General features: G+C 42.1%; 1 protein-coding gene across 30 annotated transcripts in view; it reads left to right on the top strand.

The window, feature by feature from the left end:
• The window catches only part of TACC1 (transforming acidic coiled-coil containing protein 1), a 120,313-nt gene that overhangs the window by 7,863 nt on the left and 88,755 nt on the right, over positions 1–23,695 (top strand). For 2 of the 30 annotated variants that reach the window (XM_070598825.1, XM_070598820.1), the window contains exon 1: positions 21,331–21,604. The exons of 14 other annotated variants lie outside the window; for them this stretch is intronic. Coding sequence is in view for 4 of the 16 variants with exons in the window: in XM_070598827.1 (XP_070454928.1) it covers positions 21,528–21,604 (77 nt within the window). In the remaining 12 variants the exon portion in view is untranslated. Of the gene's footprint in view, positions 1–9,621; positions 9,747–21,307; positions 21,605–23,695 lie in introns of those variants that run through there. 14 more of the 30 variants (XM_070598840.1, XM_070598834.1, XM_070598837.1 and 11 more) reach the window with 14 other exon arrangements.

The raw sequence follows: 23,695 nt of genomic DNA, 5'->3' as shown, positions 1-23,695 counted from the left end.
GCTTTATAGCTCATTTCTTTTTAGCCCTGAATAATATTCCATTGTTTACATGTACCACAGTTTATTCATTTACCTACTGAAGGACATCTTGGTTGCTTCCAAGTTTTGGCGGTTATGAAGAAAGATGCTATAACAGCTACATGCAGATTTCTGTGTGTACATACGCTTTCAACTCCTTTGAATAAGTACCAAGGAGTGTGATTGCTGGATTATACGGTAAGAGTATGTTTAGTTTTATAAGAAATTGTCAAACTGTCTTCCAAAGTGGCTGTACAATTTTACATTTCCACCAGCAAAGTATCAGGCTTTTTGTTGCTCCACATCCTCATCGATATTTGGTGTTGTCAGTGTTCCAGACTTTGGCTCTTTTAATTGGTGTGTAGTGGTATCTCATTGTTGTTTTAATTTGAGTTTCCCTGATGACATATGATGCGGAACATCTTTTCAAATGCTTATTTGCCATCTGTATGTCTTCTTTGGTGAGATGTCTTTTAAGGTCTTTGGCTTATTTTTTAATCAGCTTGTTTGTTTTCTTCTTGTTGAGTTTTAAGAGTTCTTTGTATATTTTGGATAACAATCTTTTATCAGATATGTCTTTTGCAAATATTTTCTCCCAGTCTGTGGCTTGTCTTCTCATTCTCTTGACAGTGTCTTTTGCACAGCAGAAAATTTTAACGAGTCCAGCTTATTAATTCTTTCTTTCTTGGATTGTGCCTTTGGTGTTGCATCTAAAACCTCCTTGCCACACCCTAGGTTATGTAGATTTTCTCTTATATTATTTTCTAAGAGTTCTACTGTTTTGCATTTTCCATTTCGGTCTGTGATCCATTTTGAGTCAGCTTTGTGAAGCATGTAAGATCTGTGTCTAGATTCATGTTTTTGCATGTGGATGTCCAGTTGTTCCAGCACCATTTGTTGAAATGTGCTTTGTTCCACTGTGTTGCCTTTGTTCCTTTGACTATATTTATGTGGGTCTATTTCTGGGCTCTCTGTTCTGTTCCATTGATCTATCTGTCTATTCTTTTGCCAATACCACACTGTCTTGATTACCGTAGCTTTATAGTAAGTCTTGAAGTTGAGTAGTGTCACTCCTACAACTTAGTTCTTCTCCCTGAATATTATATTGGCTGTTCTGGGTTTTTTTGCTCTCCATATAAACTTTAGAATCAGTTTGTCAATATCCATAAAATAACTTGCTTTTGGTTTTGATTTTGGTTGGGATTGCATCAAATCTATAGGTCAAGTTGGGAAGAACTGACAACTTGACAATATCGAGTCTTCCTCTTCATGAACATGAGATATCTCTCCATTTATTTAGTTCTTCTTTGGTTTTGTTCATCAGAGTTTTATAGTTCCCCTCATATAGATCTTATGCAAATTTTGTTAGATTTATACCTACGTATTTCATTTTGGAGGGTGACAATGTAAATGGTATTGTGTTTTTAATTTCAAGTTCCATTTGTTCATTTTTGGCACATTGGAAGCTCAGTGCTTTCTGTTTGGCGAGGTTATTAATTATTGACTCAATTTCTTTAATAGATATAGACCTATTTAGACCACCTGTTTTTTTCCCGTGTGAGTTGGCAAATTGTGTCATTCAAGGAATTGGTTCACTTCAGCTAGGTTATCAAATTTATGAGTAGAGAGTTGTTCATAGTATTCCTTTAGTATCTTTTTAATTTCCATGGGATCTGTAGTGATGTCCCTCTTTCATTTCTGATACTAGTAATTTGTGTCCTCTATCTTTTTTCTTAAAAAAGACTGGCTATAGGCTTTTTCTTCAAAAGCCTGGCTATAGTCTTTTGATTTTATTGATCTTTTCAAGGAACCAGCTTTTGGTTTCATTGATTTTGTCTATTGATTTCCTACTTTCAATTTCATTGATTTCCGCACTAATTTTTATTATTTCTTTTCTTCTGCTTTCTTTGGATTTAATTTGCTCTTCTTTTTCTAGTTTGCTAAGGTGGAAATGTAGAGTATTGATTTTTAGATCTTTCTTCTCTTGTAATCTATGCATTCAATGCTATAAATTTCCCTCTAAGCATTGCTTTTGCTGCATCCAACAAATTTTGATACTGTGCTTTAATTTTCATATAGTTCAAAATATTTTTAAATTTCTCTTGAGAGTTCTTCTCTGACTCATGTATTATTTAGAAGTGTGTCATTTAATCTTCACATATTTGGGGATTCTCCAGTTATCTTTCTCTTGTTGATTTCTAGTTTAATTCCACTGTGGAATGTCCACTGACACAGACATCATATGACTTCTACTCTTTTATTTAGGTGTGTTTTATGGCCCAGAATGTGGTATGTCTCGGTGAATGTTCCATGTGAACTTGAGAAAATATGAATTCTGCTGTTGTTGGATGAAGTTGTCTCTAGATGTCCGTTATATCGAGTTGATTGATGGTGTTGTTGAGTTTTTTTCTTGATAGCCAGACATGATGTACTGAGTAAAAGAAACTGTTGTAAATTGCCCTTTAGTAGCGTGGTGGTGAGGTGTGGGGATGGAGAAGCGTTCTGTAGTCCTAGGATTAGGTCTCAGTCTTTTAGTGAACCCATGACTGTGGACTGTGAACTTTATAGTGTTTCTTAGGATTTTTTCCCTGTTTATTTGGGCCAGGATGGTGAGGGTGGGTTGGAGTTGAGTGTTTTCCTTCCCTACGTCTGTTAGTCTCGATAATACCCTAGCAGGTCAGGCTCTGGTTAACTAGTTTCCCCTGAGGCCTTGTTGAGAAGAACAGAATGCTCTGACATTATCTGACATATGAAGAACCAGGAAAATAGAAGTTATTTTCAAGTGTGGAGGATCAGAATTGGCCATTCCAAATGTGTCTCTTTGGCTTGCTTTTGTTTTTTGTTTTTTGTGTTTTTTTTGGTGAGGAAAACTGACCCTGAGCTAACATAACAATCCCTTGACAATCTTCCTCTTTTTGCTTAGAGAAGGTTGTCACTTAGCTAACATCTGTGGCAACCCTCCTTTATTTTGAATGTGGGACGCTGCCACAGCATGACTTGATGAGCAGTGCGTGGGTCCATGCCTGGGGCCCTAACCTGCGAACCCTGGGCCCCTGAAGAGGAGTGCACAAACTTAACCACTACAGCACTGGGCTGGCCCCTGGCTTGATTGTTTTTAAGAACAAACACTCTGAAAGAAACTTTGATCTTCCCCCAAGTGCCTAAAAGAAAAAGGCCTGTTCCAGGAGTGTTTCAAAATGGTTTCTTTCCCCCTCCCCCTGCTGGAAGTCCAAGAGAATTTTTCTCTGATGTTTACTCTAGGAATCTGACCAAACTCCTGGAGATAAATCTCACAATGCTGTGGGGGCCCCTCTATGACTTGGTCCCCCTGGAGTTTTTAACTCTCAGAGTTTTTGGCGCTGAGCCTCCAGCAATTCATGGTTTCCATGGTGTTTCTGCTTATGAGTTTCTGCTCCAGTGAGCAGTGACTTCTTGAGTCACCTGACTGTCTCTCCAATCTTGGGGGCAGTGATTTGCCCTGTGTCCTCCCCTCTCTACAGATCCAAGAAGAGATCTTGATTTTTCAGTCTGTTCAGCTTTTTACTGGTTGTTAATACAAAGCGGCAACCTCCAAGCTCTTTATATGCAGAACCGGAAAACTGCAGAGCAGTTTTAATGGCACATGTTTATGACACCTTATGCTTGACGAAAGCATTACCCAATCTTTGGGGGCCACACGTTGTTGAAGATGACTTTCAGCTGCTAGACTCTCTAACTCTCTTATCTTTGGGCCTGGCAGCTAGATACCACTGTGACATTCCCGTTCTGAAGCCAGCTGATTAGTCACCAGGCAAAACACTGTGGGAGGCAAAATGGTGGCGATGTGATGGGGACATGATAGTTGTAGAAGGGCCTAGCCTAGGGATATTCACTATGTGGAAGTCATTTGACTCAAAGGGTTAGATCCTAGAGCACAAAAACTAGAAGGCCCTCAGAAATTACCTGGCTCACCACGTCCTTTTACAGATGAGGAAAATGAGAACTGGAGAGGGGAATTTCCTTACCCACAACTGGTTAATGACAAATCCAGGACTAAAATAGAAATCTTAGGACACAATCTAAGTACTTTCCCACTATGCCACCTTATCCCACCTTCTCACCAACTGCCCTCCTTCTGGGCAATCTTTGAGTATTCTTTCTAGGATTTTTACTGAATGGTTCCATTTACTAGAAATTGGCGGGTAGTGGGAATGCACTAGACAGCGAGTGTATGTTACAACACAGAAGAAGCAAAGAATGCTGAGAATTGTGTCTTAGATCAGTGCTACTCAGAGTGCCAGTCCACAGTGAGATGAGGCGCCTGGGCCAGAATATAGACCAGCACACAGCTTCCTACATCAAGAAAGTCTTCTGTGGAAGCAAGGCAGCTGAACTAAACAGTGCACTTGGTGAGGTAATTGGTTTCCATTCGGCCACAAGCTCCTTGTCTCATCACAGACCAGTGTGAGGGCCACTGGCCAGAAGACAACAGTGACCATTGCTTCACTGCTGCTTAAGCAAACCTACCCCCCAAATAGGTCATGTTGGTAGATGAATACATCAGGGAAGGTAATAGTTCTTCTGTCCAGATTGCATCTAGTCAGTAGAGTTCAGATCTGGGGCCATTATTTAAGTGGGATAATGACATTCCAGAAATCGTCCAACAGTACCTGACTCATAGAGCATAAATTTTGTGAAGATAAAAGACTGTTTTAAAAGTGCTTACTTAACACAGTGCACAGCACATGGTAAAGCCCTAAATAAATAAATTTTTTTATTACTGCTATATTGTTATCCAGTACAAGGAGATTATGTCAGATGAGAAGCATGTGAAGAATCTAGAGATTTACAGCTTGAAGAAAAGAAAACTTAGAGGGATGCAGGATCATATGTTTGAAGGACTATCATGTAGAGGGAAAGTAGACCAATTTTGTATCTGTTCATTCAACTAGTATTTTTTTAGTACCCGCTGTATTTCCAGGCTCCTTTCTAGGTACTCGAGAAGATCTCTGTGGGCGAAACTAGTGAGGGCCTGGGCTTCATAGATGAGGGTGGTTACAAGACAATACACAAAATCAAAATAATTTCAGAATAAGCAGGACAAGGTAAGATGATAGGGATGGGTACTAGGGATGCTCTTCAGACTAGGTAGTTAGGAAAGCCCTCTCTTAGGTGGTGATGTTTGAGCTGAGTCCCAAATGACAACAAATGGCAGCCACGTGAAGATCCAGGTTAGGAGGGATCCAGGCAGAGGATCCTCAAGTGTCACTCAAGATGGTAAAATTATTGACAGGCAGATGTTAACTAAATATAATAAAGCTAATTTTAACAATGTAAGGGAGTTTTTAAAAAATAAACTTCTTATTTTACAACAGTTTTAGGTTTACAGAAAAATTATGAAGATAGTATAGTGTTCCAATATAACTCACATCCGGAATCCCCTATTATTATCATTTAACGTTTGTGTGGTACATGTCACAATTAATGGACCAATATTGATGCATTCTTACTAATTAAAGTCTATACTTTATTTCAGTTTCCCTAGCTTTTGCCTAGTGTACACTTTTTGTTCCAAGATCCCTTGCGGGATGCCACAGAGCATTTAGTAGTCATGCCTCTTTAGGTTACTCTTGGTTTGACAGTTTCTCAGACTTTCCTTGTTTTTGATGACCTTAAAAGTTTTGATTGCCGATCCCACATTTTGTAGAATGTTTCTCATTTGGTATTTGTCTTATATTTCTCTCATTATTACACTGGGGTCACGGGTTCTTGGGTGGAAGACCGCAGACGTAAAGTGCCATTTCATCGTGTCATATCAAGGATACGTACTATCAACATTGGTGTTAACCTTGATTACCAGCTGAAGCAGTGTTTGTCAGACTTCTCCACTGTAAATTTACTCGCTTTTCCCCCTCTTTCCATATTGTATCTTTTGGAAGGAAGTCACTATGCACAGCCTATGCTTAAGGAGCGGAGAGTTAAGCGTTGCCTCATTGAGAGTAGAATATCTAAGTAAATTATTTGGAATTCTTCTCATGGAATATTTCTCTCTTCTCTTCATTTATTTATTTGTTAAACCACTTATTTATATTCGTAGAGACTCATGCGTTTTTATTTTATGCTTTAGGTTATAATTCAATACTAATTTATTAGTTTTGTTGCCCAATTTGTTCCAGCTTAGGTCCTTGGGAACTCTTTCAGTTGGCTTCGGTGTTCCTTTGTTATACACCTATCAATGTGGGTTTTGGTGTTGTTTTTTGAGCACTTCTCTACTTTCTGGCACTACAGCTTGCTCCAGGCTCATCTTGCGTATTTCCTGCCCCAGTTCTAGAATCAGCTGTTTCTCTAAGTAGCCCTGGTTCCTTTGATTGGAGAATGGTATTGAAAACTAAGTTCTGGGTGTTAGGTCTGCTTGCTGCTACTGAGGTGCTGTCGTTTCTAGGCCCTCTTAGATGACAGAGCAAGAAGATATATGTGTGCATACTAACCTGTGTATATATACACATTTATAAATATTTCTATATGTAACCATCTGAATCTATATCAAGCAAAACGTGAATTCATACTGATGTCTCCAACCCTAATCCATTCCCACATGGATTCATCTAGACCTCCCCTTGCTTATCCAGAACTTCTAATTCCAACAATAAGAAACCTGGCTCCCACTGTCTGCCGTCCATCCATTTACTCCACTGTTCAATTGCAATATACATGTATAGTGGCATTAGAATTATTAACACATACTCCCACGGGAAACAACTTTATCAGCTAGATTTATAGAAGTGCGTATGTATAGTTCCTTTTGTCTTTAGTCTTACAGACTCACTTGTTTCCAAAGTTACTTAGATCAGAACCTTTTCCCCAACAGCCCCTTCAGTGAAAGTGTTTCATACATTTGTAATACAGTTAGATTGTTTTGTCACAGACTGCATTTCATCCTGGGATCCCCTGCCTCTTAAATAACTTTTCTTTAATTTTCACATATCAAGATTCACTCTTTGTGGTATAACGTTCTATAGGTTTTGATAAATGCATAGTGTCATATTTCCACCATTACAGTGTCATATAGAATAGTTCCATGCCCTAAAAAAAAAAAATCCCCTATGTTTTAAATATTAAGGCTTATTGAGGAGTGACACCTGGGGAAGGAAAAGGAGAGAAAGCAAGATTGGCAGGAAAGCATTCAGACTTTGATGCAGATTGGACTAAGTCTGCCAGGCCGATGTGGAGCGCCAACACAGAGATTGCCCGTTCGAGGAGTCCCATGTTGGTCAGAAGTGGTCAGCACTTTAAACTGCTGCCTTGCTCAGCCATTGGCTGGAGACTGCCAGAGAAGACTGATCTCAGCTCAAACGTTGAGGCAGACCCTGAAAGCACTAACAGCTGGAGGTTATCAGCTAACCACATTCCTTGAGTTGGGTTGCTAAGTCCTCTCCTGGAGAGTGATCTGAGTGCAGGCATCCCTGTGTCTGCCAGAAGTATCTTTGAAAATTCCAAGCAGTGATTGGCCGAGGAATCTTGAGCAGAGGATTCCTGCATCAGGTGGGATTTGGAATCAGATGATCCCAATGGCCCCTTACAGTTCTTGGGCCCTACGACTGTCCTTTAGCCTGCTTTGATTCAGGCAGCCGAGGTATTCAGTTCCTCACATTCATTCCACCTTGCTCGAGCCCCTGCTTCCCTTCTTGCGCTGACCATCTTATGCCCTGCTCTGTTCTAGAGGTAGGATCAGAGCCCCTTCTTTTTTTTTTAAAAGAAGATTTTGTTTATTTTTTTTCCCTTTTTCTCCCCAAAGCCCCCCGGTACATGGTTGTATATTCTTAGTTATGGGTCCTTCTAGTTGTGGCATGTGGGATGCCACCTCAGCTTGGCTTGATGAGCAGTGCCATGTCCGTGCCCAGGATTCGAACCAGCGAAACCCTGAGCCAAGGCAGCAGAGCACATGAACTTAACCACTTGGCCACAGGGCTGGCCTCAAGAGCCCCTTCTTTTTTCTAGGGACTATTCCTGGAGCTGCCGAGGAGCCAAAAGATGGAGTCTATGGCTCCCACTTCTGCTGCCCACACCTTTTTAGATCTCAGATGCTCAAGAAAATGGTTACAGTGTCAACAGCAACATGGATCACTGAGTTGAACATAGATGAAAAGCTTGTGAGTAAGAAACTTGGCAAGAAAGTTGAAAAATTCAAAGCTGACTACCCAAACCAAATCCTGATCTGATGTGCTCCCTCCCTGGACATGGAAAAGGGAAGATAGCAGTACTCCCTACAGGTTTATGCCTATTCCACGCCTGGCAAGGGGTGATGGTTTTATTTTCTTCCATCCTAACTCCCATAGGTACCCCCGGATTTTCATCCGCAGGGGCAGAGTCATTCCCGTGCAATTCTGGTCTTTCTCTGCAGGTGGATAACTTTCAGGCTTCCTGAAGAAACAGTGGCTCTGACGTTTTGTTCTACCTGCGCTTAATCTTCCTTTTGTTTAACTTGCTTAAAGTTAAAAGCCTGTTTTATTCTTGTAACTTGGCAGCTCTGTCTGGCTCACAAATGTCCCAAGATAAATAATTAAGGTTTCCATGTGACCTCTTAGGACAGTCTTAACTTCCAAGCCAAAGGAACATTTTCTATCAACTTGGCCTCCCTTTAGAGATTTCCTTTGCATGTTTGCTTCTGCTTTGCAGCATTTTCAGGCTCCATGCATGCTGTTGGTTTGCCCACCCAGAAAACAGTAGCATTTCTTTTTATGTGCATGCTGCTATTTTTATACCATGAACCATGCATACTGATTTTCATGCCAAAGGCTCACAAATTAAAGTGCTTCCTTGAACCCAGGCCCTCAGGACTCCTGCCAGCCTTCTGGGTTTTCTGTCCACTTTGTCATTTCTCGGTGGAATGACTGAAGCCGGAGCCTGGTGGGTCAGAGAGGAAATAAAGTATTGGTGGATGAACTCTCCCTACCCTCCCACCCCCAGGACCAGACAGCAGGGTTGGAATCCATGTTTAAATATCCAAAGCTTGCTCCAGGTCACTACCCCGAAGTTAGATGAAACCCAAAAAAGTACAAAGAGTTAATATTCCAAGAAGACACTTGTGGTTACTGAGTCCAGGATGTTTGAATTATAGGCAGCCTCTGTCTCTGAAAACAATGCCAGGGCACAAAAAATAGCCTACTTTTAAAAAAAAAATCAATAAAAAGCACACAAAGGATGTACTGTCCCTGAAGCATTATGCAGGAATAGAAATGACAAGTAAATGAAATAAAAAACGAAAGAAGTTCTTTTTTTTCTAAGCGCTTTCAGTCCTTCTCCTGAGAATACCGATTGAGACTGTGAACTTGGCAGCTGTTTCCGTAGCAGGAGAGCAGGGTCACAGTTCTGAAGCACAAGCTTTCTTCTGGAAACTGGCCGCTTCTTATAGGTGACAGCTGGATCACCTTGAAATAGGGGAACAAAGACTTTTTTTTTTTTTTTTGCCAGAATTCAGCTTTGCTAGCATGAAGTGTTAGAGAACAGTCATACACAGAGTGGCTGGTGGAATTATAGAGGAATTTCTGAGAATCAGCCTTAGGCCAAAGGTAATTGGCTGGAAACTTGCACTGAAAACTTACCTTGTAAGCAAGCATGTGACTTTCACCTGGGTTGACTTTCTTCAGTCCCGGGGGTTCCAAGGTCAGAGAGAAGCTCCTGGTCTGGGTGGCTGGAGTGTTCACTCTTCAGAGTAAACTGAGAACAAATTCAAAGACAAACCACCAAAGGTAATTTCTCTCTTTGACACTGAGTATAATGGGGATGGTTTGTAAAATAAAGTTTTTAAAATTTTCTAGTCAAACTAACGGATATGTATTCTTGGTATTTGGATTAAGTGGAAATGAAGGAAAGAAGGATGGAGGAAAGAACAAAGGACTGGGTAGAGTGGGGAAATCTGAGTCCTGGTTCGGCCTGGGCGCTGACCCTGTAACCTTGGGCACGTCTCCAGCACGGCAGGGCCTTGGTTTGCGTATGTTAAATAAGAAGGTGGAACTAGACGGCCTTGAAGGGCCTTTCCAGCTCTGTTCCAGGAAGCAGTTCCTTAGTTTTGATTTTTTTGTTATGTTTAGGCAGTTCCAAAACAATGATGTGACGTGGAATTAGGGCATGGATTTGCCAGAAGGTCGTCGTGAGGCTGGTAGCTGGCCTCAGGCAGCTCACGACATGTTTGCAAAGATGAATTCAGATTAAGACAGTCCTCAGGGCAGGTGTCTGTATATATTTGTCGTGTGAATGAGTGAGTGAATGAATCACTCAGGACTGCTCTGAGGGAGAAGAGAATGGAAACACCCAGTTGGAGGAAGTTTCTTTGGGATCGTGCATAGATTTGCTGAACGATGCTGGCTGGGGGAGGGTTCACGGACAGTCAGCCGGAGCTGGACTTCAGACTCTGATAGCACTCTTTATCTGTGGAATAGGGTGGACTGATTGCTGGCGGACTGCTAAGTAATACAGTTCTTCCGGGTACAGCTGATTTGACTACAGTAATGGGACTCTTCTTCTCCCTAATTTAATGCCCAGAACGTTGATTAGGATTTGCTTTGGTTGAGTCTTATAGAAATCCAGAATAACAGTGGCTAAACAACATAGAAGTTTGTTTTTCTCCCATGTAAAAGAAATCTGTAGGTAGGCAATCCAGGGAAGGCTTAGAGGCTCCGTGGTGTCATGGATTCAGGCTCCTTCAACCTCGGGATTAAGTATGGCTGTGTGAATTCAGCTATCCCATCAGCGTGCCAGCCAGCAGGGGAAAGGAAGAGCCAAAAAAAGGGCTCACCTCCTGTTCTAGTCCTTTTGGGCTACTTTAACAAAATACCACAGACTGGGTACCTTATAAATAACAGAAATTTATTTCTCACAGTTGTAGAGGCTGGAAGTCCGAGATCTAGGCACCAGCATATTTGCATTCCGGTGAGGGCCTCTTCCTGGTTCATATCTGGTGTATCCTAGCTGTGTCCTCACACAGTGGAAAGGGCCAGTGATCTCTCTGGAACCTCTTCTATAAAAGCACTAATGCCATTTGAGGGCTTCACCTTCATGATTTATGCATCTCCCAAAGGCCCCTTCTCCCATCTGCTATCATCCTTAGGGGTTAGGATGTCAACATATGAATTTTGGAGGGACACAAACATTCAGACCATAGTACCTCCCCGCTCTCCATTAATGATGCTTTCTGAAAGTTGAACTTGACACTTCTGTTTTCATCCCATTGACCAAAACTCAGTAACATAGCCACACCTAAGTTCAGCGAGACTGAGAAATGTAGCTTTTATTCATAGCAGCTAAAACTCAGGGTTGCTTTTTGTTTGCTTGTTTGTTTTACTGAGAGAGGAGGGGAGAACAGATATTAGAGACTATTAGTCTCTGTCGCCTGGAGAGATTATAGACTTACTCCAATTATACAGTTGTGCTTCCATTGCTCAACTCCTTTGGTCCTTATCCCTTAAAATTGTCTTCAGGGCCCATAGCAAATTATTTTCCTTTTTTTTCTTTCCCTTTCTTTATTTTTGTGTGTTTGTGTGTGAGGAAGATTGGCCCTGAGCTAACTTCTGTTGCCAACCTCCCTCTATTTTATGTGGGATGCCACCACAGCATGACTTGACCAGTGGTGCTAGGTCTGCACCCGGGATGCCAACCTGTGAACCCCAGGCTGCCAAAGTGGAGCATGCAAACTTCACCACTGTACCACCGTGCCGGCCATAGCAAATTATTTTCATCATTCCTGTGAAGGTAGGTTTGATTTTTGAAAGCAAGCTGAGGTCACTCAGGACAATGGTAATGGATAAGGTGGGGGATAAAGCTGAGTATTACCACTTCATAAGAACAATGTATGGGCTTCTACTTCTGGATATTACAGACTATTCTGGGTATTATGACCATTCCTGCAGAAAATAACTCTAAAACCTGGACATAATACACAAAGTGACTACCTGAAGGTACTGAAGAGGAAACAGGAGTAGATCCATCTGGGGCTGCATGTTAATCTGGAGAAGAGGAGATGAGGAGCTGTATAAATAAATCCCCAACTCCTAGACTTTCAGCCTGGGGCTAAGTGTAGTCCACATTGTGGTTTGTGTAGCAGAGGGATGTATATGAAAAACTACAGTCTTTCTGTTCTGGACACCAAGAAAAGTGAAGCCAGGAAATCATGAATGCTGAAAAAGTAGGAGAACCCAAAAAGGAAAGAGCCTGCAAGTGGATCCCCAAACCAAATCTCTGATCAACCCTGAACCACATATGCACAGAACACACTCAAAGCAGCTCAAGTGAAGACAAAAGACCTGCACTCAGACTGGAGCTGCCACCCAAGAAACAGAGTTTGCAGTTCAAACCCAACAAGAAAATTGTCTGCTAAACAAAGGAACAACAACTCTCATCAGAGAAAAATAACAGAACCTGAAATCTTCACAGCTTAGCATTCACGATGTCCAAGATTCAACCCAAAATTACCTAACATATGAAGAACCATGAAGGTGAACACATTTTTAAGAGAAAACTTAATCAAATCCAATTTGGCGATGAATAAGATGTTGGAATTTAAAAGGCAAGGGTTTTAAAGTGTTTGATAGCTATCCTCAGTGAATTTAAAAAAAAAACAAGGGAAAAAAACTTGTCTTCAGTGAATCTAAATCTCAGCAGAGAAATGGGAAGTTTCTGCAGAAAAATTGAAACAATAGAGCCAGCCCTGATGGCCTAGCCATTAAGTTCGATGTGCCCCGCTTCAGCATCCTGGTTCAGTTCCTGGGTGCGGAAACACACCACTCGTCTGTCAGTAGCTGTGCTGTGGCAGTGGCTCATGTAGAAGAACCAGAAGAACTTACAACTATACACAACTATGTACTGGGGCTTTGGGGGGTGGGGGGGAGGAAGGAAAAAAGAGGAGGAAGACTGGCAATAGATGTTGGCTTAGGGCGAATCTTCCCCTGCAAAAAAAAAAAAGAAAAGAAAGAAAGAAAGAAAAAGAAAGAAAGAAACAACAGAAAAGAACCAAATGGAAATCTCTTTTTTTGTTGCTTTCTAGACTTATGACATTTTGACTGCGTGCTTGGAGTGGACTTCTGTATGTTTATTTTACTTGGTGTTTGTCTAGCATCTTGTATCTGCAAATTTCTGACTTTTATTACATTTGGGAAGTGTTTGATTATCATTTTTTCAAAATTTTTCCCACTTCAATCTCTTCTCCCCTTCTAGGATTTCAATTACCTGTACGTTTGACTGTCTGATATCATCTAAGTCTCGGAGATTTTGTTCATTTTATTTTTGATCTTTATCCTATTACTCATCTTGAGTAATTTTGATGGATCTGTCATAAAGTTTACTTATTCTTTCATTTAACATGTCCATTTGGCTCTTAAGTCCGTCTGGTGAATATTTTTTTCAGAAATTGTACTTTTTGGCCCTAGAATTTACATGAAGTACTGTATTAACTATAAACTGGCTATGAAAAGTTAAGGATGTACTTTGTAATTTATAGCTCAACCACTAAAAACAAAATGCAAACTCTATAGCTAAAAAGCTATAAATAAAACCGAAATGGAATGATTTAAAAAATATTAAAGTAATCCAAAAAAAGGCAGGAAATGAGAAATGGACAAACAAATGTCAGAAGAGAAAAATAGAAAACAAAAAAATAAAATCATAGATCCATACCCAACCATATCAATAAATACATTAAATGTTAATGGCCTAAACACTCCAACTAAAATATCGAAATTGATGATTTTTTAAATGGATAAAAAAAGCCAAATATAACACCTCATTGAAGAAAATATACAGATGGCAAATAAGTATATGAAAAGATGCTCCACATCATATATCATTAGGACACTGCAAATTAAAACAATGAGACACCACTACAAACCTATTAGAATGGCCCAAATCCAAAACAAAGATGACACCAAGTGCTGGTGAGGATGTGGAGCAACAGGAACTCTCATCCATTGCTGGTGGGAATGCAAAATGGTACAGCCATTTTGAAAGATAGTTTGGTGGTTTCTTACAAAACTAAACATATTCAACATATGATCCAGCAATTGCATTCCTTGGTATTTACTCAAATGAGTTGAAAACTTATGTACAAACAAAAATATGCACATGATATTTATAACAGCTTTATTCATAATTGCCAAAACTTGGAAGCAACCAAGATGTCTTTCAGTAGGTGAATGCATAAATAAACTGTGGTACATCCAGAAAAGGAATATTATTCAGCACTAAAGAGAAATGAGCTATCAAGCCACAAAAAGACATGGATTAACCTTAAAGACATATTACTAGGTGAAAGCAGCCTGTCTGAAAAGGCTACCTACTGTATAATTCTAATTACATGACATTCTGGAAAAAGCAAAATATGGAAACAGTAAAAAGATCACTGGTTGTCAGGAAGTGGAGTTGGGGGAGGAATGAGGAGGCAGAGCAGAGGGGATTTTTAAAGGAGTGAAACTATTCTGTATGATACTACAATGTTGGATACATGTCATGATATGTTTGCCAAAACTCATACAATGTACAATACCAAGAGTGAATCCTAATGTAAACATGGGCTTTGGCTGATAATGATGTGTCAATGTAGGTTCACTGGTTGTAACATATGTACCACTCTGGTGTGGGATGTTGATAGTAGGGAGGCTGTGGGTGTTTGAGGGCAGGGGATACGTGGGAACACTCTATACTTTCTGCTCAATTTAACTGTGGGCCTAAAACTGCTCTAAAAAATAAAGGTCATTTAAAAAGGCAAATAGATATACTTTAAACATAAAGACAGAGATAGATCAAAGGTAGATGGGTAGAAAAAGATATATTGTATAAAGAGTAAACACAAGAAGGCTGGGGTGGCTATATTAGGATCAAACAAAATAGATTTCTAAACAAAATGTATTACCAAAGATAGAGAAGGGCACTTCAAAATAATAAAAAGTGTTAGTTAATCAAGAAAACATAAAAGTTGCAAATTTGTGCTCAATAATAACTTCAAAATACATGAAGCAATAAGGAAGAAATAGGCAATCATAATTGGAGATTTTAGTGTCTCTCTGAAATTGATAGAATAAACAATCAAAAATCAACAAAGACAAAATCTTAACAACATTATCCACCACGGTGACCTAATTGATATTTATAGAACACTTTACCCAACATAGCAAAATAAACATTGTTTTCAAGTGTACACGATATGTTTACCAGGATAGCCATATTCTGGACCATAAATAATTCTCAATAAATTTTAAAAGTTTGTTTTCTGACCACAACAAAATTAAACTAGAAACTATGAACAATAAGATAACTAAGAAAATTCCAAATATTTGGAAACTAAACAACACACTTTAAATATTAATTGGGTTGAAGAAGAAATCACAAGAGAGATTAGAAAATATTTTGCACTGAATGATAAAAAAATACAATATATCAAAATTTGTAGGCTATGGCTACAGTAGCAATTAGAGAGAAATAATTTATAGCTTTGAATGCCTGTAAGAGAAAAAAGGAAGGTCTCAAATCACTGATCTAAGTTTCCATCTTTAAAAACTAGAAAAAAGAAGAGCAAATTAAACCCAAAACAGTCAGAAGGAAGGAAATAATAAAGACAGAAATCAATGAAATAGAGAACATAAAAAAGAGAAAATCAACAAAGCCAAAAGCTAGTCGTTTAAAAAAACTAATAAAATTGGTAAATCTCAAGCTTGATTGACCAAGAAAAAAAGGAAATTGCCAATATCAGGAATGGAAGAGAGACTGCCACTACAGATCCTTCAGACATTAAAAGAATAACAATCCATTATTAGTAGTATGAACAACTTTATGCCACTAAATGTGACCACTTAGGTGAAATGCACACATTCTGGGAAAGACATAAATTAAAAAGCTGACCCAGGAAGAAATAGAATGCTCGAACAGTCCTATATCAATTAAAGAAATGGAGTTTGGAATTAAAAAACTTTCTGACAAAGAAACTCCAGGCTCAGAAGGCTTCACTGGTGAATTCTATCAAACATTTAAAGAAGAAATAATACCCACCATTCAAAAACTCTTTCAGAAAATAAAGGAGGGAACATTTCCAACTTAGTTTATGATGCTGGTATTATGCTGATTCCAAAACCAGATGAAGACACGTTAAGAAAGCAAACTACAGACCAATATTCCTCATGACTCTAGATGCAAAACTCCTCAACAAAATATTAGCAAACCAAATCTAGCAGCATGTAAAAAGATTATATGCCACAATCAAGTGACAATGCAAGACTGGTTTAACATACAAAAATCAATATAATTCAACAAATTAAGAGAATAAATGAGAGAAACAGTATGATTATTTCAGTAAGTGCGGAAATAGCATTTGTCAAAATTCAACACCTTTTATCATTTAAAAACACCCTCAGCTAATTATGAATAAAAGAGAACTTCCTCTGGGCCGGCCCGGTGGTGCAGTGGTTAAGCCCACACATTCTGCTTCTGTGGCCCGGGGTTCGCTGGTTCAGATCCCAGGTGCAAGACATGGCACCGTTTAGCAAGTCATGCTGTGGTAGGCGTCCCACATATAAAGTAGAGGAAGATGGGCATGGATGTTAGCTCAGGGCCAGTCTTCCTCAGAAAAAAGAGGATTGGCAGATGTTAGCTCAGGGCTAATCTTCCTCGGGAAAAAAAAAGAGAGAGAGAGAACTTCCTCAACTTGATTAAGGAAATATGCAAAAATCCAACTGCTAATATACTGCAATGTGAAGAATTCAATGCTTTCTACCTAAGGTCAGGAACAAGGCAAGGATGTTAGCTCTTACTACTTTTATTTAACATTGTATGGGAGTGCCTAGCCACTGAAGCAAGGCAAGGGAAAAAAGGTAAAGAAGTAGTAAATAAAGAAGTAAAACTGTCTTTATTTGCAAGTGACATCATATAGAAAACTCTAGGAAATTCATGAAAAAGCTATGAGAAGTAATACGTGAATTTAGCAAGGTCGCAGGATACAATATACAAAAATCAATTTTATTTCTACATACTAGCATCCAGCATTTAGAAGTAACATTATAAAACAATTCCATTTACAATAGCATAAAAATACTTAGGAATAAATTTAGCAAAAGACGTGCAAGACCTGGAGGCTGAAAACTGCAAAACATTATGGGAAATTCAAGAAGATCTACATAAATAGAGAGTTATTCCATGTTCATGGATTGGGAGTCTCAATATTGTTAAATAGGCAATTTCCCTCGAATTACTCAATAGATTCAATGTACTCCCTGTGGAAATCCAAATGGGTTTTTAAAAAAGAAGTTTACAAGTTTATTTTTAATTTTATATGGAAGACAAAAGACCTAGAATAGCCAAAACTATTTTGGAAAAGGAAAACAATGTTGGGGTACTTATATTACCTGATTCCAAGAACAATATGTGGCTCTTAAGTAGTAAATCCAATTGTATCCTTTGGCTTGTAAATTGGCATTTAAATAATTTCCCAAAGAGGACAGAGGGTGCAGCTCTGAGAGAACCATGCAGCTTCCCAAGATGGCTACTTTCAAGGGTAGTAGTCATTTGGCATGATTGCTGGGGGGAAAAATCCATGTTGAATATAAGCTTTGTAACCAAGACAGAAATTATTTTAAATACTGGATACACCATTTACTTCTCTAACCCTCAATTTCTTTGTCTTAAAATGGTGTGCACAGTGTAAAAATTAAAGAAATAGAGCATAAAGGCTAAGCTCTATGTTACAGCTCTAGAACTAGCCTACCTGGGTTTGAGTCCTGGTTTTGCCAGTTCTTGGCTGTGTGGCCTTGGACATGTCTAATCTTTCTATGCTTCACTTTACTCATTTGTAAAGTGAGGATACTAAAAGTGCCTACCCAAAGTGGTGATAAACATTAAATGAGTCAATAAATCTAAAGCACTTAGAACAGAGTCTGACACATAAAAAGTGCTCAACAAGTATTACCTACTGTTATCATCATTTCCCAGTGTTATGAGGACTAAGTGTGGTTACTTTTGTAAGCAAAGTCCCTGGGATCCAATAGATGTTAGCTCCCATCTCTCTACAGAGGATAAGGAGCGTTCTAGGAGTAGGGTTTGGCACTGAAGGGTGTATTTTGCAATCTTGGGGCAGTCTTTTTTTCTTTTAAAGATTTTATTTTTCCTTTTTCTCCCAAAGCACCCCGGTACATAGTTGTGTATTTTCAGTTGTGGGTCCCTCTAGTTGTGGCATGTGGGACGCCACCTCAGCATGGCTTGATGAGCGGTGCCATGTCCAACGCCCAGGATTGGAACTGGTGAAACCCTGGGCCACCGAAGCAGAGCACGAGAACTTAACCACTCGGCCATGGGGCTGGCCCCTCAGGGCAGTCTTGAATTTCAATTTTTAAAATTTTCTTCCTTTACTATTTTTTCAAGGTTTAAAAAATGCCTTACTGACAGAAGTATAATGCACAAATGGAAACCTTGGATATCAAATACTACCCCTCCTAGACTCCATCACAGAGCATCTTTCTCCTTCTACTCCAGCCAGCCATCACGTTCAGCAGCCCGCTGCCCAGGGACTGCAAAATGCAGGCTGCCCCCTCCTCTCTTCTGCTCTTTTTTCTCCTTCTTTGGTCACGTCAGGCAGAAAGTACAGGACACCATAAAATAGTCAGGTTTTATTCTCCCTTTATTTCCTGTCAAACGTGATACCAAGTGGTCCCCAGCTATTAGCCTCTTGCCTTCCACTTGAAGAACGCTTCAGCTGTGTAAATGGTTCCGAGCCCCAGAACTGGCATTACTTGCTCAGTCAATGGGTCAGACGACAGAAGGTTGTCCACGACTTCCAGCTGGCCTCTGAGTGCACAACTTCAGAACTACACCAAGGCGGAGGAGGTGTTTCCATTCCTTTAATAGTTTTCCTCAGAGAACTTGTGATGGCATGACAACGATTCTGTATCTGCATTAGGGATGCTGAGGCTTTTTACTTTTGTTTTTAATTGCAATATAAAAATCAAGAAGAATTTTAAACCCAGGGATAGTAAGCAGAAAATTTGGAGATATCCCATAGGCCGTTCCGTTGCTGGCAATCTGCAGCCTGTCTCTGGGATGGAGAAACAGATCGTGGCTTTCCTTCCATGAGAAGGACAAATCATATGTTACGCGGAAGAGGGGTGTCTGGGGCTCTCAGGGCTATCCTGGGCACTTTCCCTGAAAAGCCTTCCTACGTTTACTTCCTGTAGACAAGACCTTCCCTTCACTGGAGCCCCGACTGCCCATGCCTCTGTACCAGCCAGGGCAGCAAAACCAGTAAACACACGCATCTCTGCAGAGATGCCCTTTGGGCTCCATGTAGACAACTTTTCACATTATTTTGCAGACTCCTTTTTCCCTTCATTGTCTCAGTTTCTCTGCACCACCGTAGGGTATGGACTTCACTTTTTTCCTTTTCTTTTAAACCATTTTAGTGGCACTGCCCTGTACCTTTCTGCACTAGTAGTAATAAAACTCTTCCCAACAGCCCATCTCGTCCATCAAGTAGAAAGAAAACGTTTCCAACCCCACCCTCCCCTCCTGTCACTTCCCCTCCCATTTTCCCTTGGAATGACCCACTGGGAATAAAGACCTTTCTCACTAGGAGAGGCTGAGTGTTCCTCTGGAGGGGACCACAGCTCTGACACGGTTATGTTTGCAATATCAATGGCACGTGCATCACATTGCTGAAGTATTCTAGACAGAATGTGTGAAGAATTTGAACTTTTTAAAAAACTGGTCTGCCAAGAGTCAACTTTTCTTCAACTATTTGAAATCCTTCCGATCAAATCTCAATTCCAGTCTTACTACACTTTTACTAATTAATGTTTATTTTCCCACCCTCAAATACTCTGCTTGTATATATCTACAATGTGGGAGCATCCTGAACTCCAGGAATCCACTGGCCGTAATAAAGATAATGCATAAACAGGCAGTCGAAATTGGACATAAAAGAGAGGGATCTGTTGTAAATATGTCTCTAATATGAGTTTTCTGATCCCTTCTGGAAACATGAAAATGTAGCCACATTTTTATTCTCCTATAGCTTCCAGGCAAGAATGAAGTTAATGTTGAACACCATTCTGTGTGCCTCACCACAGGATCATTCATTCACTCAGCAAATATGTATTGTATATAAGCCAGGATACAGGCCCTGTGCCAGGCACTTAGCTTGGATGCAGAGATAAGAGAGCGTTCCTGCCGCTAAAGGACTCATAGTCAGTGGGCAGACAGACAAGTGAAGAGATCACTACAAAATAAGCTTGTAAGCGCCGTGTTAGAGGAGTTAACTGCTATAGGAAGACTGGGGAGGAAGGTGGTAACACGTGTCTGGGGTAAATGCATTTCTCGGCAATTGTGAGTGTCTACTGTGGCCAAGCGGTGTCGGGGGAACAGTGAAAGCAAGTTCTCTGTCCTCAGGGAGTTGACATTCTAGTGGAGGAGGCAGGCAACAGCAAAAAGGATGTACTGTCGAGTTGCAGGATGGTGTTATCGAAGGGAGGTTTCAGTTGGGTCTGGAAGGATAAACAGGTGTTAGAAGAGGGCATTTCGATCTTCGTAAACAAAACGCGGGGCTGGAGGAGAGATTGCTGGTGAAGAGGTGGATAGGAGACGGGAATGGGTGAGAAAGAGCATGAAATATTCTGAAAAGGGAGTTATTAGGTGTAGTATTAGGTGGATCCCAGGAGCAATGGGAAGGTTAGGGTGCATTTTTTTCCTAAGAGAGTTTGGAAGAGAATTTATTCACTGGTTGTCAGAACCGGAAGGGTCATTAAGAGGTAAAAAATGAACATACTCCCTCATTTTAGAGATGGAGAAAACAAGACTCAGAAAGGGTGAAGTAACCTGTGCAAGTCACCCAGGTAGCCGGGGGCAGAACCAGGGCTAACCCAGCTTTCTGTAGCACTCAGCCCAGACCTGCCTCCCGCGCTGTGCCGGAGAAGCTGCCGGGGGCGAGGGCGCGCCTGGTCGCCCATCCGGCCCACACACCGCCCCCTACTGGTGCTTCTCTGCAGAGCCGCCCGCCCGGCGCCTGCCAGCCGCTCCCCTGCTGGCCCCGCGCAGGGGCTCCCCAGACCCCCGCCGGCTGCCCCAGCGCCGCCGCCCCCCGAGGGCTGGGCGGGCAGACAGAGTGACGTCTCCCGGGCCGGGCCCAGGCCTCCCGCCCACTCCACCTGTTGCCCTTGGCCGCCCAGGGGCTCCCCCGCTGGGGATGAGGCGCCCGCCCCCCGAGTCCCTCCGGCAGCCCCGCGGGGCCCCAGCGCGCAGCATCTCCTGGCGGTGTCCCCGGGCGGGTGTCCCGGGCCGCGGCGCAGGCGGAGCCCTGCAATTGGCGGAGAAGTTGGCCGCGTCGCCAGCACCGTCCTCTCGCCGGCCTTCGCGGCGGCTGGGACCCCGAGGCCGGGCTCCCCAGCGCCCCCGCCCACCCCTCGGCCCCACCCTTCCTCCTCCGCCCGCGCCCTCCCCGCGCAGGGTCCGGGGCGAGCCGGCGCGCCGCGGAGCACGGGCGGCCGCGGCCGGGGCGCCGAGCTCGGAGCATGGGAGGCTCCCACTCTCAGACCCCGAGGGCCCGGGAGCCGGCCGGGGAGAGGCCCCCGAAACCCCGAGAGACCGCGTGAGTCCCAGAGCCCTCCCCGGGGCCGCGTTTGGGGGGTTGCGAGCCAGCCGGGAGTGGTAGCGCATGGTGCCTATCCCCAGGGCTGGGAAGGTGGGGCTCGCGCCCGCCCCGCGGGGCACAGGGGCTCCGGGGCTGGCCTGGTGGGACGTCCCCCTCCGAGCCTCGCCCTGCTGGGCCCTGGTGGCTCCTGGCCACGACCCCATCGCGACAAGATCGCGCCCAGGCGGGGCTGCTGTCCGGCGCCTGTTCACGCGGCGCGAGTGGGAGAAGGGGACCTCGAGTTTTTCCGAACTTCTCCAGGCAGGAAAACACACGTGTCCTCAAGGACTCTGAAACATTCGCGAGACAAAGCTGTTGGCGGGGAGGAGTAGATGTTAGAAAGGGACTCCAGTCTCAGAGATAACTCAGCTCGAGTTGGCCTTCAGGGTCCGGGAATTTCGATGCTGTGCTTGCTGCTCACGAGAACTCCCTCTCTTGTTTGTTCTGAGGGCTTCAGGGTGATCTCAGAGAAAGGGCTGTATTGTCGCAGAAGCAATCAGGCTTTTGTTCTGGGACAGCCACAATTGGGGACACCAAGTACTGAAATGCAGGCTGCGAAGGGGCATTTTTAGAGAACGTGATTTAGAGCAAGTTGCACGGTTTGAAAGATAGCCGTCCTTGCCAGAGAGAGGATTCGTTGAGAATTGTTTATTTGAGAAACCAAACAATCTTTAAGCGTTTAGTTTAAAATCTTTTAGTGTGTGTGTGTCTTTGAGGTGAGGTAATGTCCAAGAATCAATACTCTGTTTTAACTCAGCCCATGCCGAAGGTATTTAGTTTGAAAAAGGTACTGTTAGCCATCGGATACGGGCAGCCTGGGCCATGGGAGGGCTTTTGATCATCTTTTCGAGAAAAAGTACCTTCGCGAATATCCAAACGATAGACGTGTTAGTCGTGCCTCTTGGTGTTTACATGTGATCACTAATCTAAACTTAGTTCAGGCAGCTTATTCATCATAATAGCTGAGAATTACTGAGTACCTAAAATGTGCAAAACACTGTTCTGAATACTTGGTGTGTTACTTAATCTCCAAGAACGCGGCGTTAGTTTCTCTTGCCCTCATTTTACTGGTGAGCAAACTGAAACAGAGAGATTAAGTGTCTTGCCCAAGGTCACACAGCTAGAAGGTGGTGGCCCCAGGTTGTCTGACTCCGGAGTTCCTGCTGCAGCTGCTCCCACAGGAGAGTTTGGACTGTGCCAGAAACAATCCAACTTCTATGTCAACTGGCGGAACACACCCCATTTCTTTCTTTAGTTCCTCCTGAACAAGGGAGAAGTCTGACTCAGCAAGGTTTAACACTTAAGAAGAGGAAATTGCCAAAGTTGATTTAACTTTCTAAAAAGAAAATGTGAGAGGCACTAAAACACTGAGAGGAAGAATTTGGGGGTCACATAGCCCTGGGTGTTATTCTAGGCTGTGTTGCGGGATGGCTGGGGATCTTTAATCTGTTCCATAACCACTCTGTGTCTGTCTCCTTGCTTGTGAAAAGGGAGTGAAAACCGTGTTCGCTTCATAGGCAGTTCTGGGTGACACAGGGTCATGTATATAGGAAGCAAGTGATAGTTTTCTCTCTGAGCAATACGTTGTTTAAGCCAAGGGTAAAGTTGACTATTTAATCTTTGTGAATGTGCGGCTGGTTTTCTTGTGTAACGTGGAAGACAATATTGGACTCGTTCACTGAAGGCATCTGACGAATTGGACTCGGTGCCTTCTCTGTAGGATCAGTTGTGAGGGTGAGGCGCTGGATTCCCAATTCGATTATCCAATGGCTTGGCAATAGATAGAGGATCTCTGTCCAATGAGGTTCTGCATGTACCTTATGTGTTTAGCAAAGCTTGCCTAAAAATGATGAAGATAAAAGCCCATGCTTGGTCTTCACCTGGGAATACAGCCCAGGGATGGCCTGTCCTAAAGTGAATACATTAAGAAACAGGTAAACCCATGTGGGCAGTATTGGGATTGTTGGCCTCTTCAGAGTGTGCTGGTTCTGCTTGATGAGTCAGCCCTACAAACCATGTGGCACGTGCCAGGTGACAGACTCTTTAGGA

This window comes from Equus przewalskii, chromosome 28 (genome assembly GCF_037783145.1).
Source record: "Equus przewalskii isolate Varuska chromosome 28, EquPr2, whole genome shotgun sequence".
In the NCBI taxonomy this organism is placed as follows: Eukaryota; Metazoa; Chordata; class Mammalia; order Perissodactyla; family Equidae; genus Equus; species Equus przewalskii.
Note: the sequence above shows the minus strand (reverse complement) of the source record. Positions and strands in the feature narration are given on the sequence as shown.